The sequence below is a fragment of the Alligator mississippiensis genome, chromosome 10 (genome assembly GCF_030867095.1).
Source record: "Alligator mississippiensis isolate rAllMis1 chromosome 10, rAllMis1, whole genome shotgun sequence".
Classification (NCBI taxonomy): Eukaryota; Metazoa; Chordata; order Crocodylia; family Alligatoridae; genus Alligator; species Alligator mississippiensis.
This window is the reverse complement of record NC_081833.1, coordinates 38,354,876-38,374,488: the sequence shown is the minus strand read 5'-3', so window position 1 is coordinate 38,374,488 and position 19,613 is coordinate 38,354,876. Positions and strand designations below refer to the sequence as shown.

Here is a 19,613-nt window from a genome sequence, read left to right as displayed (position 1 = left end):
TCACCGTTTCCCCTACTCAAATGTGGAACAGAAGTATGAAAGGACACTGCCCTTCCCATACAGGTGACTGTTTCAGCCGAGGTAACTAGATACGCATCCTACTTTTTGCACTGGTGCTAATCCCATTGGACTAAAGGTTCACCTTTTCTGCTGTGTGATCCAGACTTTGCAAACTCTAATGAAGTAACCCCAACCTACTCAGCCAAGGAACCTGTGTCTTGACAGAATAAGAGCCTTTACCAATCATGAGTGAAATCAAAAGTGCAAACCCACTAAGCAATCACTGGCAACTTTGCAGGAAAGGGGCCCTGGAGTTGTGAGGTCAGGTAGCTGAAGAGAGCAGTGTTCAGATGTGTAGAGTACTTGCTGGAGGATTCCTATCACAGCAGCCAATTTTCCTCTTGGATCCTCTTGCAACAAACCAGCAGTGTTCTGATCCAGTGGTTGCTAACCTTTTGGTATCAGGGCCCATTTGTAAACATTTACTGGGTTGGGACTGGCCATCAATAGTTTAAGTAGAAAACAGGCCCTGTGGGTGCCCCTCACTCCCAACCCACTGCCCCCCACCCCCAGTGCCCCAGTCTGTGGGGCAGGGGGAGGTGTGCATGTGACAGAGGTGTCCCCAAGCAGCCCCTTGCAGGCTGGGAGTCTGATAGCCTGTAAGGGAAATTACCATTTCCCACATTTTTCTCCTTTAAAGGTGAATCCATTTTTAAAGGTTTTTGATCCATTTTTTAAATTTGTTCATGACCTTTCATATATTCTTGCAACCCACTTTTGGGTTGCAACCCACAGGTTGAAAAATGCTGTCTGATCACATCATCAAGGAGTGATCAGCTCCTAATGGCACTTGTCATAGGTAGGTATATTACAGCGTGATGTTTGCAGTGATCTAATGAAAAGTTTTATAATTGCGCTGTGTGGCAGAAAGCCACCTTTGTTTCTCCCCCAAAACCTCTGCTATGTGACAATTGTGATTAGGATGGGCCCAGCAGAGGAGACACACCTTTACCCTATCTCTTTAGGTAACCTGAGCTGGATACATTCCTGAGGGAAGGGGGAAACCTGCTCCCTCTGCCTACGTGACTGGCATCACATACCTGGGTGAGGGGTTTCCTTCCTGGTGGGCTAGAGTCTGCCAGGCAGCTAGTGATGTATTTCAAATTGGTTGGCTGACAGCCAACAGGTGCTGGCCTCCATTGGACCAGGTAAATGAGGTCACAAGGGCTATATAAGTTAAGGACTGCCCAGGAGGAGGGGGCAACAGCCATGACCAAAGAAGAGACTTACTCTCTTAAAACTCATGATCAAAAAACTGCCTGCCTCCAGAGGGAATCTCCACCTGCCTCTGGATGATACTTGTGAGTAAGCTACCTGAGATCTAACTAGATATATAACTTGCAGTAACTCAGATGTGAGATCAAAGGCTACCCCAGCCACAGGAGTTTGCTCTATGGGATTTCTCTGATATTGCTCTACCCTGCACCCTATTCTAACCCTCCCCTCTGTAACCAATAAAGTTCTCCTTTGTGACTGGTGTAGGAGACTTAGTGAGGGGTGGGTTTAATTATGCCTAGGAGGCCCCTTAGGTCTGCAGACTAAGGGAGACTATCCTTTTTGGCCCCTGACTTGGGGAGGTGCCCCAAGCACTTGTATTGGGTTGAGTACCCGTAGGACTATTAGGTCTGTGTTTCCCCAAGGACACAGAACCTAGAAGGTCCCCTCTTGGGGGGGGGGGGTAGCAGCATGCATTACCCCCGGACTCTGCGGTGGGGCTCGAAAGGGGGTCTGCCAGGGCTTAGGTGCCCCTGGAGAGACGTGTGGAGTCCGGAAGGTGGATGGGTGTGGTGAGGTGAGAGGCTCAATGCAGGAGCTCCCCCTACTGGCCTGCCACAGGCTGAAGGTCACTACCCTATTGTACACCTGATTTGATTTGGGTACACCCTGCACCTTTATCAGAATCCTAGAAAATTAGGGCTGGAAGGGACCTAAGACAGTCATCTAGTCCAACTCCCACCTGTTGAAAGCAGAACCATCACCAAATAGATCATCCCAGTCAAGGCTTTGTCTACCTGAGTCTTAAAAACATCCAAGGATAGAGATTCCATAACCTCTCTAGGGAACCTGTTTGACTACTTTACTACCCTCCTAGTGAGAGAGATTTTTCTAATATCTAATCTCAACTTCCCTTGATGCAATTTGAGACCGTTGCTCCTTGTTCTGGCATCTGCCACTACTGAGAACAGTCTCAAGGCCATGCTCCTGGTTTCATGTCAGACTTTTACATTTAGAGCAAAATTCCTATGGACAGTTTAGTCAAACGACATTCAGGAGAGGAGGTTCCCCTTCACTGTAGTCTGATTCACACCTGTAACTTTATTTATAAATCACATGCTGTTTTGGGCTCTTGTCCTGCTGGGGAGCTGCTTGGTCTAGTTGGGTGTGGAATTAATCATGTTGATCACAAAGCCGTTATGGGCCAGTAGGACCTTGCAATACCTACATGTCCTAACACAGACTTCCTACAGGCTACACAATGGGTGGACAGCACTGGGTGGACAGGATGAGGGACAAGGAAAAGGCCAAGCTTATTCTTTGCTGCCCACCACCTCTGAAATGCAAATAACCACAGGGCTGTAAACTAGAGATGTGCTGAAGCCAGCTGCAGACTGATTTCACCTGTAATGGATTTTGTTTAGCTGAAACCTTAGGTTTGATTTTTTTTTTTAATTTAACCCATTTACAAGGAAGCATTTGCAGCCTACCTAGAGCTCTAAGACACAATCAGTAGCATCTGCATAAAAATCCCCAAGATCACACAGTTCCCAAAATACTAAGAATTATGGAACGATGATGATGTAGGAGCAAGAAAGAAAAGATGCCAGGAGGCAGGCCATACAAACCAAACAGGCCTTCCAGGTTGCTAGCAATCTTAGTATATAGCTAGGGCCAACCAACCCAGTATGGACTTAAATAAAGGCTGTCTACTGCCACAGTGTGAGGCATTAACCACATTTCTTAAAAGTGGAGTTAGGCTCCTTGCATCAAATGCTTCTTGGCTACAACCTTAACCAAGCAGCTGGCTGCTCCATGCTGCTCTGATAGTGTCCCAAGAGATGAAGCTGGATCTCTCCAGGTGAGCTGGGTCTCTAACGAACAACAGGCTCTGGCTGCAAGGCATCTATCTGCAGTTTTCATCTTCACACATGAAGAGGCCGGAGTTAAGAGCAGTTTAACATACAGTACAAGCATGTTTCCAACCCCTACCCCCTCTGACCCAACATTTTATATACTGAAGAGTGAGGTATATTAACTCAGCTGTTTTCCTATCATGTTCACAAGAGGCAAGTTTTTTTCCATCTCAGTTCAGCATCTCCATAGGGATTCAGGCACTTCCAATGACCTTATATTTACTGGCTGGTCTATGAAAGACCAGTTGTAGAAAACAAACCAGCCTAGTTCTTTTTGATGCAGCAGCTGATGCTGAAAAAGGCTGAAGTTTCTCTTCAGTTGCTGTTCTGTGACATTTTTTCCATTGCTCCCTGAATGCAATGGTACTGGGTGCTAGAACATCTTGGGTATCTTGAAGATCGAGCTATGGCTGTTGGCTTCATGCTTTGCTTCTCCCTAGGTTCCCAAGGCAAACCTCACCCAAACATGTTGTATTGCTTGCTTAGTTTGCAGATGACAAATTGTGCTCTGACTACTGTTTATTGAGAAACTGTTCCTGTGTGCCTTGGGCTCACTCTGGAACAATGCATCAAAACCTACATCATGATAGTGTTTCTCTCCCTGTTGTGTTTTTATATCTTGGCTGCCCCTGTTACTAGCAACTTGAGGACTGTGGCTGAGACTCTTCACTCTGACAAAAAAACAGACATGAATGTAGCTCTATAAGACAGCCTGGATTAAGCAGTAAGCATGTCACCAGCCAGAGACCCCAAAGTGAGCGAGACAGTGGGTGTTTTACAAGTTCCCCTACAGGTCCTTGGTCTCTTTCTCTCTTTGGAGCAGCCTCAAACAGCTTATAACATATTTTACCCCAAGCCCTGCTCTACCTTTCCTGAGAGAGTCCTTGCTAATTTACATAGGAGCAAAGACACTTGGGCTTTATGGCTCCAGATGACAAACCATCATGCCTGTCCCCTTTCTCTTATTCATACTGAACCATCCAACAATGGCTAATAGGCCTGCAGGTGAAATAAACTGTTGACAAGTTGGGACCAAAGCCATGGTTATGGTGTAAACCCAATGGAGTGGTACATAACTTTTTACCATTGGAATCCATGTTTAGGGAAACTGCAAGGTTCCCATGTAGAGCTTTACTACTCTGAACTGCAGACCCCTGCTGCTCCCTAACAATGGTCATCCAGGATTTAACCACTGATCCCTCAAGACATGCCCTGCTCTTTGTGTTCCTTGACAGCTTTACTCTGGACCATTGCCTCAGTCCTCTTCATGGCTCGTTCTGCACTGCCTTTTAAGTTGGTCCTACGTTTAGAATCAGCCTCATTTAGTGCCACCCACACACTGGATGAAGACATGGTCACAGGCTGGCTTCTATTTTACATGTCTAGAAAGCAGAGTCCTCCTATCGCCTCCATGTTTTCAACAGGGCCACAAGGTGGGACTGTGGGTATGAAAGAAACTCAGACATTTAAACATAAGTGTCCAAAAAAAAAGTTACAAATCTTTAATAAAATCATTATAAATTACAGTTTCCCAAACAGCAGGCTCCAGTGTATGAACGGGACAAAGACGAAGAGGGAACTCCCAGCACAGGAGCCTTTCTCCCCAATGGAAAGAAGCTAGAAGGGACAGAAAAGTTCTGACAGCCATTTATTGGGGAAAAAAATCCAAGAGTCCAATGGGTATAGCAAGAGGTTAATCCATGTCCATTTGCCCCTCCCCCACTCCTGGCTTAACACTCCCCTTCCCCCCCAAGCAATACACACATGGCAAATCCTGTCTCACCCATGTATACAAACAGATCAGGCAGACCCATCTCCCTCCTACTCCTGACTAGATTTTAACCTTAGTACAGCTATGTGGCTCAAAGCCACCAAGGGGGGGTTTTGAAACCCCACTTATACGGCAAGCTGTAAAACACCTTCCATTAGAAAAAAAAAGCTTGAGGACTTCAGGTGCAACAGCAGCAGGGCTGGTCCTGAGAGGCATCCGGGCTCAAATGCTCTGAATTAATTCACAGAAGGGGCTAGCCCCAAATACCAACTGGGAAGCCTGGGTCATGTCCATGCTCTGGGGAAAAGGCACTCTGTCCAGAGCCAGGCTTTTCTACAGTGCCCCCACACAAACAGCAGCTTCCAGAAGGAACAGATCTCCAGTTCCAGACTCAAGTGTTCCAAGTGGTCCACAAGGCCTCCACATGGCCGAAGTAGCCAGGTAACAACAGCGCACACAGGATAGGAGAATGCAGAGCAAGAGAAGATTCAGACCCTTCCATCAGGCAGAGACCAGTACTAGGAGGCCAAGCAGGTAAGAGTTCTGCAGAGAGTTGGATGAAAGCAAATTTCACACAAGAACTAGACGAGGATATGAACTCTGCAGTGTCCTAGTCCAGCTAGGCCCTGCCTGGGCACAGGACAGACATCTCCACTCAGGTTTTCAATCCAGCCTGGAAGGCACTGGAGGTGGGGGCAGGTGGCCAGCCAGCCAGCAGGGTCTTCATTGTAAGGAACATGGATGGACACAGAACAAGACTGATGGAAGATGGCTGGAGTGGGGGCAGAAAAGTTTGGCCACCTGTGTGCTTGCATGTGAGAAGGAGGAGACAACTGTTACTCTAAGACAGCCATGAGGAGATGCAGCTCACGGAAGGCACTGCCATGGCGGCCACTCAGTCCAGACTTGTTCTTGATTATGTTGCTGATATTTTTCAGCTGTTTGTAGCACAGTTTGCATTTATGGAGCCTGCAAAGAAAGATGCATGGGGCATGAGTCCAACACCCCATGGGAGATGTGCACATACACGGATCTGTTACGAAAAAAAAAGATTTGTGCCCCTCAGAACTGTAGGTGTTAGCGAAGGGACAGACTGGAATATCAATGTGTATGTGAGGTAGCCATTCAGAGACTAGTAAACACATCTGATGGTGGCAGAAAGAAGAGTTTCTCTGCCTCTGATTTATGCTGCCTCTACTTTTTTTCTCCTTTAAGCACGCAGATCTGGGGAGTAAGGAGATGCCATTTCTGCAGAACCACTTTTCAGAGTACAGCCACATTTAAAGAAGAAATCCTACAGATGCAACTCCCTGCTGAAGATACTGGAACACAGCCTTGTAGTACCGGGGCTGTTTGGTATTCTATAAACACTCCTAGTGTGGGACAGAACCACATGGCAGCAGAAAGAACACTGGCTCATGTGCCTGAATGTGCCTCTCTGGCCTGCCCCTTCACTCCTAAAACACAGGAATATAGAAGTGAAGAGAGAGGGAATGCACTGCACAGCTTTGCAGCAACTTCTCTAGCTTCAACAAGCGAGAATTAGAGGCTGAGAAGGAGCCCCATTCAGCCTCCATCAACTCAAAAGGAAAAAAAAATAGCCTGATGCCATGGCATCAAGAGAGGGCTTGTGGGGGATGGAGGTGGTTAGGATGTCTTACCTCTCCTCTCTTGTAATATCCACTCCAACAGAAGGTGGCGCAGCAAGAATGTCTGTGATCAGTGGCAGGAACCTCTGGAGAATCAGCTTCAATGAGGTGCAGCCAGTCTGTACATAACTGACATAAAACCAAAGGATCCGCTATCTCTTGGATTTCACTTCATATACAACACTCTTACACCAGTCTACTTCCCTTTATGCCAGTGGAAACAAGGAGAGGACAGATGGCATAAGCCTCTATAGTTTCATAGTTGGTAGGGTTGGAAGGGACCTGAGCAGATCATCAAGTCCGACCCCCTGCCAGGGGCAGGAAAGAATGCTGGGGTCAAATGTCTATCTAGCCTCCTTTTGAAGACCCCCACGGTAGAAGCGAGCACCACTTCCCTTGGAAGTTGGTTCCAGATCCTAGCTGCCCTGACAGTGAAGTAGTGCCTCCTGATATCCCAAATCTACTCTCCGTCAATTTATGGCCGTTATTCCTTATTACTCCCAGTAGTGCTCGCAGGAACAGGGACTCTCCCATTGCCTGCTGGTCTCCCTTGGCTAGTTTATAGACGGCCACCAGATCCCCTCTCAGCCTTCTCTTGTGGAGGCTGAACAGGTTCAGGTCCCTTAGCCTCTCCTCGTAGGGCCTGCCCTGCTGCACCCTGATCATGCCAGTGGCCCTCCTCTGGACCCTCTCGATGCTGTCCACATCCCTCCTGAAGTGCGGTGCCCAGAACTGGACACAGTACTCCAACTGCGGCCTGACCAATGTTGCACAGAGGGGGAGGATCACCTCCTTGGACCTGCTTGAGATGCATCTGTGGATGCATGACAAGGTACAGTTAGCCTTCCTGACTGCATCCCCACACTGTTGGCCCATGTTCATTGTGGCATCAATAATGACTCCAAGATCCTTTTCTGCCTCTGCACTGATGAGAGGGGAGTTCCCCAGCCTGTAGGTATGCTGCTAGTTCTTTCTCCCTAGGTGCAGTACCCTGCACTTGTCAGTATTGAATCCCATTTTATTCTCATCCGCCCACCCCTGTAACCTGTCTAGATCCAATTGCAGCCTGTCCCTCCCTTCTAGCGTGCCCATTTCTCCCCACTATCACAAACAACTTACTTGAATACAGCACAGAAGTATTCAGAGGGAAAAAAAAATCAGGTGTTCAGCTACACCAGTGCAAGTTGTAAGCATCATGCATCTGTAGCAATCCAGAGGTAGCTGTTTACTCAAGACAGACAGGCTATTATTACCTGCTCTCCTGTCACCTAGCGGTGAGGTGCTTACTCAGAGGAGTCACTCCCAGATAACTGGTCACTTGTCTGCTCCATCTCCCAGGATAATTTATAGTAGCATAACTAAGCAGGGGTGGGGGGGCACAAGCAGGGCACCAGTCCTGGGGGGGCAAGTGTGCAAAAACAGCAGCCGCTGCAGCTGCCAGCCCAGGTGTTGCTGCCCCATGTGCTGCTACTGTTGCCCCCAGCTCAAAACTGCCCCGTTACAAAGAAAACATCCAAATAACCATGAAGCTGCCCCCTGACTTCAATTCCCTGGTCCAGGTCAATGGAGTCTTAAGTATCTGGCTTTTGTTCACGCTCCTACCTATCCAAGTGCTCTTGTTCAGTGCCTGGCCATGAATCTTTCTCTGCAACCAGGCATCTCCTGGGGTCCTACTTCCTCAGTTCCAGCCCTTTCCTTTCCTTAACTCTTTCGCCAACCCTAGCTATAAATTTCAATGTGAAGGATACTGAACAAGAGCACTCGGATACACAGGAGCGTGAACAGAAGCCAGATACTTAAGAGTCCATTGACCTGGACCAGGGAATTGAAGTCAGGGGGCAGCTTCATGTTTATGTGGGTGATTTCTTTGTGGCTCCTCAACGTACAGTGAGGAAACGTAGAAGCTTCCTAAAGGACCAGCTTCCTGCTGAATCTCTTCAGCTCTGAGCACCATCACATTTTATGGAGACTGAGCACCAAAACAGATTTCTATGCTCAAATGACAGAACAGTGGTGGATGGGTCATTTTCGACCTGGAGGGATGTAGGCAGTGGGGTTTCCCCAAAGGCTCAGTCCTCGGGCCTGCACTATTCAACATGTTCATCAGCGACTTGGATGATGCGGTGAAAAGTACCTTGTTCAAATTCGCAGATGACACTAAGATGTGGGGAGAAGTAGGCACGCTAGAGGAGAGGGACAGGCTACAACTAGATCTGGACAGGGGGTGGGTGGATGAGAACAGGATAGGTTCCAATACTGACAAGTGCAAGGTGTTGTACCTGGGGAGGAAGAACCAGCAGCATGCCTACAGGCTGGGGAACTCCCTTCTTGTCAGCACAGAGGCAGAAAGGGATCTTGGAGTCATTACCGATTCCAAGATGAACATGGGCTGCCAACGTGAGGACGTGGTCAGGAAAGCTAACCCCACCTTGTGATGCATCCATAGATGCATCACAAGCAGGTCCAAGGAGGTGATCCTCCCCCTCTATGCGACCTTGGTCAGGCCTCAGCTGGAGTACTGTGTCCAGGTCTGGGTGCCACATTTCAGGAGGGATGTGGATAGCATTGAGAAGGTCCAGAGGAGGGCCACCCGCATGATCGGGGGCAGCAAGGCAGGCCCTATGAGTGGAGGCTAAGGGACCTGAACCTGTTCAGCCTCCACAAGAGAAGGCTGAGAGGGGATCTGGTGGCTGTCTATAAACTGGCCAAGTGGGACCAGCAGACAATGGGAGAGTCCCTGTTCCCTTGAGCACTACCGGGAGTAATAACGAATAACGGCCATAAATTGACTGAGAGTAGATTCAGACTAGACATCAGGAAGTACTACTTCACAGTCAGGGTGGCTAGGATCTGGAACCAACTTCCATGGGAAGTGGTGCTCATTCCTACCCTGGGGGTCTTCAAAAGGAGGCTAGCTAATCACCTTGCTGGGGTTGTTTGACCCCAGCATTCTTTCCTGCCCATGGCAGGGGGTCGGACTTCATGATCTGCTCAGGTCCCTTCTGACCCTATCAACTATGAAACTATGAAGCCAAATGTCTGTTCATTTCATTAACTGTTTGAGGCAGACTAACTAGGCTTCAACCTCTTCAGCCCCCAATTCTGGTACACCCACCTTCAAGTCAGAGCCTTCATAACCATTCTCCTAATCTCACGATCTCACTCTTAATGGGAAATTCAGCTCTGGTACAAAAAAGATCCAATCCCCATCCCCAAGTCTCCTGTTCACCCTCTAGCCCTTGCCAACTGCATCTCTTCCAGTTGCTGTAACTGTGCAATACTGTGCCCCTGCCTGATTTTGCTTTACTGATCAACTATGCATTGCTCAGTAAAATTATTCTACAAATGCTCCTAGCTTATCATTTGCACTCAGAACAAATACATCTTGGTGACCTCACCTTTCATATTTACTTTGAAGGAGCTTCTCTATCTGAGGCAGGATTATAGTACACAGATCCAGTTTCCAGAGAGACCTGGAAGAGAAAAAAACCCCTCTAAGAGCTGGAGACTTAAGCCTCAGGGGCTGATTTAACACATGCAATACATTCAGGCACAAATACCCTGGTAATTCAGCTCACAGCTTGAGTTCACTCTCTCCACCTTGTGATGGAGAGAGGCATAACAGCAGCTTTTGTCAATCTGCATTCCGGGAGAATTATTTCATGAAGTTTTTTTTCCAAAAGACTTGTTTTTCTTCAGTAATACTAACTGCTAAAGACAAAGGCACTGCAACAACTAGTGCTAGAGTACTACAGACTCAAAGATTTGACTAAGGGCAAAAACATTTCACTATGGTATGGTACCTACATGCTGTGCGTCAGGACAAGGTAAGGAATGGCCAAAAGCTTGTCTAGTACTTCTCCCGATTACACGGCTCCCCATGTCCCTCCCCCAGCTACACAGCTACCAAAAAACTCCACACTTCACTGTATGTGAGGCAGACACACCTCACGAATTTCAGATTGGGCAGCCCCAGAAGGCAATCATGAGAGACATCCTTACGCAGGTGTAACAGCCATCAGTACTTACGCCTTCTGATTGACAATGTTCAGGAGGTCCACTACAACAGAGAGATCATTGATAGCCACGGCAGAGTCCACAGATGTCTGAGAGGAAGAAAGAGGAAGCAGGAAAAAGTTAGTGCAAGGCTCATATTGACAGACCCCCAAGATTATCCTAAGCACCACTTTCTAAAAACAAGGAGAGGGACATGGGGACATGGAGAGGCAGATATGGTAGATGGTTGCCAGCGGCCATCTTACTATTTTCAGCAACATACTCATCCACTCCTCCATTTCCATTTCCTGCACAGGAAGCCTTGTATAAGCTCCCATTCTGCTCTCAGGCAAGCAATGCTTCTTCCTGCCCTTTTTTTTAAATCAGGCATTATCAATCTGAGGTGCAAAGCTAGGAATGGATTGACTTTTATTAGTAGATGTTTAGGATTGTGAATCTAAAAAAGATGACAAAGCCGGTAGGGAAATACCGATCGCTCAAGCAAGGGACTAACATTAGAGGGATGGGGGCGCTACAGTATTGCATCTTCCAGTAGTCTGAGGGTCAGAGGCAGCTCCAGACCAGCTGCAAATGCTGCTCAAACTGTCCTCCTAGTTTTATACCCCAAGAAGTTTGATTTGTCCCTGACCCTAAATAATCCCCATTTCCTTGCCTTGATGTCACCAGTGCTCCACACTGCCCGCACGGTATCCAGGTTCTTGTGGCGGCTTGTGAGCACAACACACATGGTCTCGTGGCCCTTCCTTATCTGGGACATGGCCTCTTCATCCACTATCTCACTCTGGCTTTGGTTCTTCACAGCCTGTAGAGCGAGAGACAGGAAAATCTCCAAAAGATCACTCATGGCAGAACAAGATGCCCTGGACCAAGACATTAAAAGGGGGCTTATTTTGACAGCCATCCCTTTCCCCTAGGGCAGAACTATGGGCTATGTGAGAATTCATATCAATGCACAAAAGTCCGACTCTTCTGACAGAGTAAGGAAATGGATAAAGAAGTATTATTCTGCAAGCCTGAACTTTTGCTCAAAGTGACCTTTAAGAATAAACTGATTCCAGTTTATAAAAGTTAGAGCTAGAAGAAAAATAGATTATTTCCTGTGGAGTTTTTTTTCTTAGAACAAAAAAACTCCACACAACCAAGAACATCCTATTAAAATATTTATTTTGAAAAGTATTGATTTCTCATGGTAAGTTTCCAGAAGAGTAGTTTTTATTTTGAGACATTTGGAAAGGAAATTTCCATTTGGTTTCAACTCCAAATAGCTCAACTTTTTTTTAAAGTTGTTTTAATTCTGAGGTGTAGATGGAGCTCCTCTCATCCTACCCTTCCTCTCAACAGTTTTCCATCTGCTGAAAGTTAAAAATGAGTGTTAGAAATTAGGGGAATCCCATAATATTTTTAAACAACAAATTTGTAAAAAAATTTAAGATGTATAAAAAATTGCAAAAAATCTTGTTAAACAAACCCTATTTTCTAATTAGAAATTTTTAATAGGAGTTGGTCACATATTTCCTCATGAAAAAGCTTAAATCTCCCAGCTCATACTGTTGGAGACTCATATATTTGTCCAAGCTAGACTGAACCTCTTCATCTGGTCATAGTTATTGTTGAGATCAGGAGTGCACCTTGTTCAAATGCAGGTAGGAAAAAGAACTTTCCCCCCTGGGGAGATTCTGGAAGCTTTTTTTTTCCAAGTCTGCAGTAAGATGTAAATGAAATAATTTTGAGAAAAACTGACCCTGGCAGTTATGTGTACAAACACAGAGGAATGGCTATGCAGCTGGTACACTGGACTAGTGCTGATTACATGGAACAGTATGTGCTCTCCCTGTGTCTCTGCCTGTCAACATCTTCCTGTTGTAAATAGACTCTAAGTTCTTCAGGGGCAGGCACCATTTTTCAGTGCATATTTGCAACGCGTACAACACCTGGAGCAATGGGATTCTGCTCCACTGCAATACAAATACACAACACAGCAATAAGGGGCAGGGGAGAGTCTTTCTGCTGAGAGGCATTCTGAGGGAGAATGGGACTGCTGCTCTCCCTCAGCTGTCTCATTCAACGACCTGAAATGCAGCTTTAGGAACACCACATGGGGCAATTTTTATCAAACAGGTTATGGTTTAAAGAGCCCTGTTGCTTACTGTGTCCCTATGCTCATCTCACAGGTTTGCTCCCTCTTCTTGTTCTGAATCAAAGCTGAACATGAGCAAATACTTTGGAAAGGACAATACTAAGGAGTGAGAGAGCAGGCTTCTGCCTAGTTCTTGCTTCTCTCTCTCTCTCATCCGTGTGGCATCTAAGAGCACTTTTACATGTACTCCAGGGATAGGAGGGGGCAGCACTTTAATTAGAGTGGCTCCGAGAGTGGTGGCCATTTTTAAGTGCAGGGATGCTGATACACAAAACACAGGAGGCTGCTGGAGTACAGGAATTACCACTCCAGCAGACTCGATTAATCAAGTCTGCTCTGATGTACTGGAATTCCAGCACATTGGACCAGCCTCTGCACTTGTGTATGGGCGCCCTAATGGTTTAACTGTTGCCAGGATAATGCGCCATCTATTTCGTTTAACCTACAAAGACCAACATCACTTCAGTAATACTTGTACTGGGTCATAAATGGCAGCACGTGTACTCAGAAGGAGCACAGCAGATACAGGCCAAGCACAACTCCTTCCTTTTTTTCTCCAAACCACCTATCACTCCTCCTTTGTAAAAAGGTAGTTACTTACTGGCAGAAAGTCAGAGGCCTTCAACCCAATGGGTTGATCCCTGGTTGCAGGAATCACTGACGGCTCTGCCCTGGACACAGGAGTTGAGGAGGCAATTGGTGGCATCTGAACTGGGTCAGGCTGCAGGAGAATTAAGTAAGAGCATCAGCAACAGTACTCTGCCCAAGACCTCACACCCTCTATCCTAACCCATCTATCCTTTTTGGAGCAAGGCCCATCTCCAATTTACTGGTATGGCTGAATGAAATCAAGTATTTCCCCAGAAATAATTAATAAAATAATAATAATTAATTAAAGCCTGTGGAGTTCCTGGAGATGTCTCACAGAAAGGAGCAAGGAAAGTGTAAAGTCCTAAGTTTCACTGTTAAAAGCATCCAAAACCAGGCAATGGATGGCCACAAACTTCAGTGTAGATGGAGAAGATCTAAAGTAGTAAGAATTTTAGACTCTTTAAATTTGGCAGCTATTTCTCTTCAGGGTACACTGGCTTTTGAGGGGTGAGGAGAAACAGGGCTATAAATGTGGAAAAATAATTGAAAGAGGCAGAGTCAAAACCTGCTGGGGAATGAATCCAAGCTGAAGGCCTGGCCTCCATCCCTATCTCTCCTGCTGAAGAGCTGACCCTGCACAGGGTCATGGAGAAACTGGCATGATTAGCAAAGTAACAGTAACACTAGTGCTTAGATTGCTTTGAAGACAGGGTGCTGAAAGATTAACAGGACACAGGATACGTACATTTTCTTGCTTTGGCAGTGGGGTCTGAATATCCACAGTTTGGCTGGGCTTTGTTGCTTCCTTTACTGTAAGAGGTTCTGAGGTGAGGGGTAAAAAACAGAAAGAGTCACACTATATTTCTTTTACAACCTTTTAGCAAAGATTCTACATAATTTGACTGTTTGACTATAAAGCAGAAAACTGTAGATGCTTAATAGACAAGTAAATTCCTATAGAAGGACCTCATACCCCTTATCCTTCCTTGGTATCAGATGGATAGTCCTAACTCACCATCCTCAGGAGGAGCTGGAAAGGGCTCAGTCTTGTGTGGAGGAGTTCGAGCTATAAAAAGGATAAAAAGTTAGAAGTAAGGTCATATATTAGGTCAGTCCTGGATCTGTATGACTCATAACAACCAAGTCAATTTAGCACAACCACTGATAACCCAGTCTGCTGTATCTTCTCCAGAGATTGCCTTTATTATTGTTTAGTTTTAGCTGAAGGTTTGTAGCCACTGCAGCTACAAGGAGCCAAACCAATCAATGTATTTCATTAGTCAGGGGGAAGTGCAATTATATTACTAAAGCTGAAATATGTGTAAACATCTAAGACATCAACATCAGAGGCAGGGAAGTTAAGGGAAGAGGTAGGGGATATTAATAATGCATTAAGTAGCTAATATTATTTTTAATTTATTACTGGCCTAAATGGCTGTAGGTCGGTTTTGAAGTAAACATTTATAACCTTCCCATTTTTAATCGAAGCAATTGGAAATATACTGTATGGTGCCTATTGCCAGAATTCTAGTTGAATAAAGGTCCTATAAAGCAGTAGACTCTCTTGATCTTAACAAAAAGGCAGTCTAAAATCTGCTTCATTGTATGCTAATTAGATGCAAACTTCCAACAATTTGTCTGTGTCACCCTTGAGTCAGCATCCCTGGTATTAAACACAAAATTCTAAGTAACGTTTTTCTGAATTCCAACAGGTACAGACTGTGTCACTAGGACAGTCTGTCAAAGTTCATTCCTAGAGTTGGTTTTATTCTGAAGCCCCTGAACTTTAACTTAGGTACAGGACAGAGTCTGGTACTAACAGATGGAGTTCTTGGGCTGGAAGATTTCTTTATAATCCTCTGGGTTCTGGATCTCAGCAGTTGATTCTCTTTCATCTCGGTCATCTTCACTGCTCGGACTGCGTCTCTCACTCTCCGAGTTGTGTTTTACCCTATGGTGATAAGAAATCCAATCATGAGAGGTCATGCAGGGTATGCTGGTGAGAGAGCACCAATCCCTCTGGGTGCCTGTACACGAGCATGGAGGCTGCTTCGCTGCGGTGTAATTACAGTGCGTTGAAGCAGGCTCGATTAATTGAGTCTGCTGGAACATGGGTCGAATGTGCTTTAGTTTAAGTGCCCCCACCGCCCAGCCATTTTGAAGCATGGGGATGCTGATACACTATGGCATCTTGTGAATCACCACCCCGCCATCCCTGGAGCATGTGTAAAAAAGTGCCCTCTGAGCATTACAATTTGGGACTGTGAGGAGATGCACACACAAAATTCATCCTTACCTTTGTGGCTTGCTACAGGTAGTTGATGGCCTGTCATAGATGCGTCTAAGGGAGGACCCTGTGGGTATGGGCTGAATAAGAGGCTTGTCATCCCTAATTAGCCCATGAAGAACAGAACCAGACTTTTTGACTTTGCTGAGGTCCACAACAAATGAAGAGACTGTACACTCTGCATAGGATACTCCTATCTGTGAAGAAAACAGTAACTTTTTCAGAGACCAGCATAACAGTTGCTCTAAAATGAGGTATCATGGATTAATTCCAAATAGTGCCAATTGGAAAGTTTTCAGTGAACTATTTATTCACTGGAAAACATCAGTTCATCAAAATCAAAGAAAATGAGACATCCCACCCCACTCCACTCTGAAAGAGCTAGTAACCAAGTGGTTAGGGCATTTGCTTGTGACATGAGAAACCACAGTTCAAGTCCTACATGCAAAGTGAATGTCCCAATCACAGGACTCTGGTGGCCTTCCCTACTTTCGTCCCAACAAGAGCTAGAAGAAAAAGTGTGTGAGGTCTCAGTTTCCCACTCAGCTCTAGTCCCAAGAGTTTATTCTGTTTAAAAAAGAAATCACATAATAGTATGGAGAAACTACTCAAAACAAGTAAAGCTAAAAGTTATTGGAAGGTACTTTAACGTTTTGGAGTGCCAACAAAATGAAGAACAATCTACTGCGAAAGTAATCAAAACCATCTCACAGGGCATCATTTAGGAGAAGATAAGGTTCTGTTTAAGTGCAGGCAAGAAGCGTACTATGTAACTGTGAACAGCCACACTACTGAAGAACCGAAGCAGCATGGGCAGGGCTGATGAATGGGAGTGAAATCAGGAAACCTGGGCTCTCTTCACAGCTGTCAGGGCCTTGTTAAGTGATGTAAGGTACATTTTATTTCTACTCCATCCATAACAGTGGAATAGCCAGGCAACTTAGTGTTCCCTTTGTAGAATCACACTTTTGGCACTTGAGCTTTCATGCACGTGAGGTAAAATATCTGAGCCCAAAGATAAAAAAAAAGAAGTGATTATAACCCCAACTACAACTCACTCCTTCCTCAGGAATGCAGAGTCCCAAAGTGGGGTTTAAGTACAAAACCATACATGCAGCAACTCAAGGAGAAATCACTGCTCTCACACTTGTGTCACTTTGAACTCACTGTACAAGCATTAAGGCCATGAAGGTGACCAAGCTGCACACCACAAGGACTGTGAATGCTGCTACTGTTGAGAACTCAGAGCCAGGGGACTAACTGGTTACTGCACATACTCTTATCTCTATCTTAAGCAGGATCACTCACCAACTGGTTGTTGCACATAGACAGATCAGCCACTTTCCCCCAGTTCACCAAGAGCACATCAAAGCAGCGCTCAGGCTCCCAGCCATACACACGCAGTGAATCCTGGAAGCCACTGTACAAACAACAGCCATCTGGATTGAAAAGAACGCACCTGGAAGAGACACCAACATTTAGCTAAGCCTTCACTCCCTCTCTGCCTCCCTCCCAGACACCAGGGCTGAACAGCCAACTTCACTGGATCTTTTGACCAGAGCATAAACATGAACACTGTGGACAAGTTACATATTCAATAGCACATGAACAACAAGGCATCCCATTAATGAAAAAAAACACTTAACAAGGCCACACCCTCATGTTAGGTCACTAACTTATCTGCTGTGGTATACCTGACAGGAGTGGCTTCCTCTTCAATGCAGCTCACCACTTGAAACTTCTCCAAGTCCCAGAATCGGACTGTTCTGTACACAGAGTGCAATGAAAGAATCATTGTACAATTCATTTAATGCCTACTGCGTTCTAGCCAGGCCCAGACTCTTGTGTGATGTTTAATATTAAACCTTATAGTAATTACTACAACAAAGCTAACTGCTGTGTGCTAATACTGAAACCTAAAGGACGTGGCTCTGGGCCATATTTATTGGCTCTCCAGGTATCCAGAGATGACCCACAGCCATGGATGACTTTTAAAGTAAAGAAAAACTGCCTTTCATTCAAAACAGGCTGCATCTACAAATCAGCTCAAGTCTAGTTCGCCAATACTGAGTTAGCACTTTCTGCTACACTAATTTTGAATGAATGTGGTAGAATCTGCATACGCTGAACACTACAGTTGTGATCTGACCAGGTTCTTCAATGACAGGTATATCACACAACCCAAATGCAGCAGTATTCATAGGAAGATGGACACAAGGTATGGGAGCTGATATATAAGCTTCTTGCTTTTTGTTTCCCTGTGCATACCTGTCAGAGCTGCCTGAAGCCAAGAGGTATTCATTGGGATGAAATTCAACAACATTTACTGGGCCCGTGTGTCCTGTAAACTCGAACATCAGCTTCCCAGCCACTAGATCCCAAAGCTAGAAGAAGAATAGAATAGTTCTGTTCTAGAAACAATCCACAGTTGGATCTTCTAGTACACTCTGGATTCACCTGACAGAAATCTGCTAGTCCTACCTACATATTTCCACCTCCCACTTCTAACAAAAAAACACCCCAATCATGGCTGTAAAGCAGTCTCAATAATATTAAATATTTTTCTCCAATTTCATTTTTATTTGTTGACATGTCCAAGAAGAATCTCTCTCTCATATCTAGGGCACAGCAGGAAAATATATAGTATCAGTTGGTGCTCCAATAGATTAAATGTGCTTTTTAATGTTCTGATTGTTGCATGTTACACTCCTGCTCAAGGGTCTATTTTTCACTTTATCTCCTATTCATTTTAAATTACTACATGCAATAACTGGCCAGTTCATCTGAATACAGCTGGAAAGTAAAACCAGACTTTTGTCTAGGGTCTTCTATACCACATCAGAAGAAATCTGAACCGATTCTTTTCTGACTTCTTTTTCTGGCTGTGTTCAGCTGCTATGCCCCTGACAGCACTTTGGAAAGAGAAGATAGGTCACAATGCATGAAGCTTTCCTTTCCTGTGCAAAATCAAAGCAAAAATCATGGGCCAGGGGCAATTCAACTAGTAATATTTACAAAGAAAAACAAGGCAGGAAACCAATATTAATTTCGTGTTTGGTTTGACTCTCCTGACAGTCAATATACCGTGAACCTTCAGGTGTAGGGCACCAGCTTGTCCCTCAGATAGATAGTAAGTACATTTCACTTAGCCACAGCTCATTTTGGAATGTTTGGGGCTGGCTGTCAGACAATCACACAGGCCCCTGTTTATATATCAATCCTATGAGGGAAAGGGGTTCATATTGCACAGTAAACACAGAGTACTGGGGAAGAAGACTGGCAATGCCCAGTAAAAAAAAAAAAAAGCCCCTGAATTTCTGCATACCTTGAGAGGGCATAAGGTGTTATCATAGCCTTAGATACCAAATGCTGTACCTTTACAGTGTGATCATCTGCAGCAGATGCTAACCACTTGCCATCAGGACTAAATCGGAGACACTTAACAGCTTGTGTGTGACCCTACAAAGACAAAACACATACAACATATACTTTTTTGGGGGTCTTGGTAGAAAATCCCATTTTCCTCTCTCTATTTTATATTGTCTCTCTAATATATTAAAATCAGCAATGCTGATTATAGTACTATGGACTCCAGTCTGCAAAACAATAAAACCCTGCCTGCGTTCAAGTCTGCATGAGATTTAAAAAAACTATTTGGTGCAGTCCCTTGGATGAAAACTCAAACTGATTTAAAAGTAGGTGATATCAATTAACACTGATGTGGTTAAACCGGAGCAATTTTTCAATAGACCCCAAGGCCTAAGAATTCAGAGACTTTAAAAGGCAATCTATCAGTTTGGTATGAAGAGAAAAAAAAGGGGCCATGTGTCAGCCAGCCTACAGTCCATGTATCCCAGGGGTGGGCAAAATACAGCCCGCAGGCCAGATCCAGCTCGTGAGGCCATTCTATCTGGCCTGTGGGGCCCCTAAAAGAATTTGGAAAATTAATATTTTTCTGCCCTTGGTTCCC

At 45.2% G+C, this 19,613-nt stretch overlaps 1 protein-coding gene across 4 annotated transcripts in view; it reads right to left on the bottom strand.

The window, feature by feature from the left end:
- Positions 1-4,668: 4,668 nt before the first annotated feature.
- Positions 4,669-19,613, bottom strand: part of KATNB1 (katanin regulatory subunit B1) — a 30,371-nt gene continuing 15,426 nt past the window's right edge. For 3 of the 4 annotated variants that reach the window (XM_014597072.3, XM_006271690.4, XM_006271691.4), the window contains exons 7-20: positions 19,019-19,102; positions 17,912-18,027; positions 17,338-17,409; positions 16,952-17,102; positions 15,653-15,840; positions 15,177-15,307; positions 14,372-14,422; positions 14,102-14,178; positions 13,367-13,486; positions 11,281-11,430; positions 10,641-10,717; positions 10,010-10,084; positions 6,624-6,740; positions 4,669-5,931 (exon numbers count right to left, since the gene is read on the bottom strand). In XM_014597072.3, the coding sequence (XP_014452558.1) occupies positions 5,799-5,931; positions 6,624-6,740; positions 10,010-10,084; positions 10,641-10,717; positions 11,281-11,430; positions 13,367-13,486; positions 14,102-14,178; positions 14,372-14,422; positions 15,177-15,307; positions 15,653-15,840; positions 16,952-17,102; positions 17,338-17,409; positions 17,912-18,027; positions 19,019-19,102 (1,542 nt within the window). In that variant the 3' untranslated portion in view covers positions 4,669-5,798. Of the gene's footprint in view, positions 5,996-6,623; positions 6,741-10,009; positions 10,085-10,640; positions 10,718-11,280; positions 11,431-13,366; positions 13,487-14,101; positions 14,179-14,371; positions 14,423-15,176; positions 15,308-15,652; positions 15,841-16,951; positions 17,103-17,337; positions 17,410-17,911; positions 18,028-19,018; positions 19,103-19,613 lie in introns of all 4 variants that reach the window. The other variant, XM_059713688.1, reaches the window with a different exon arrangement.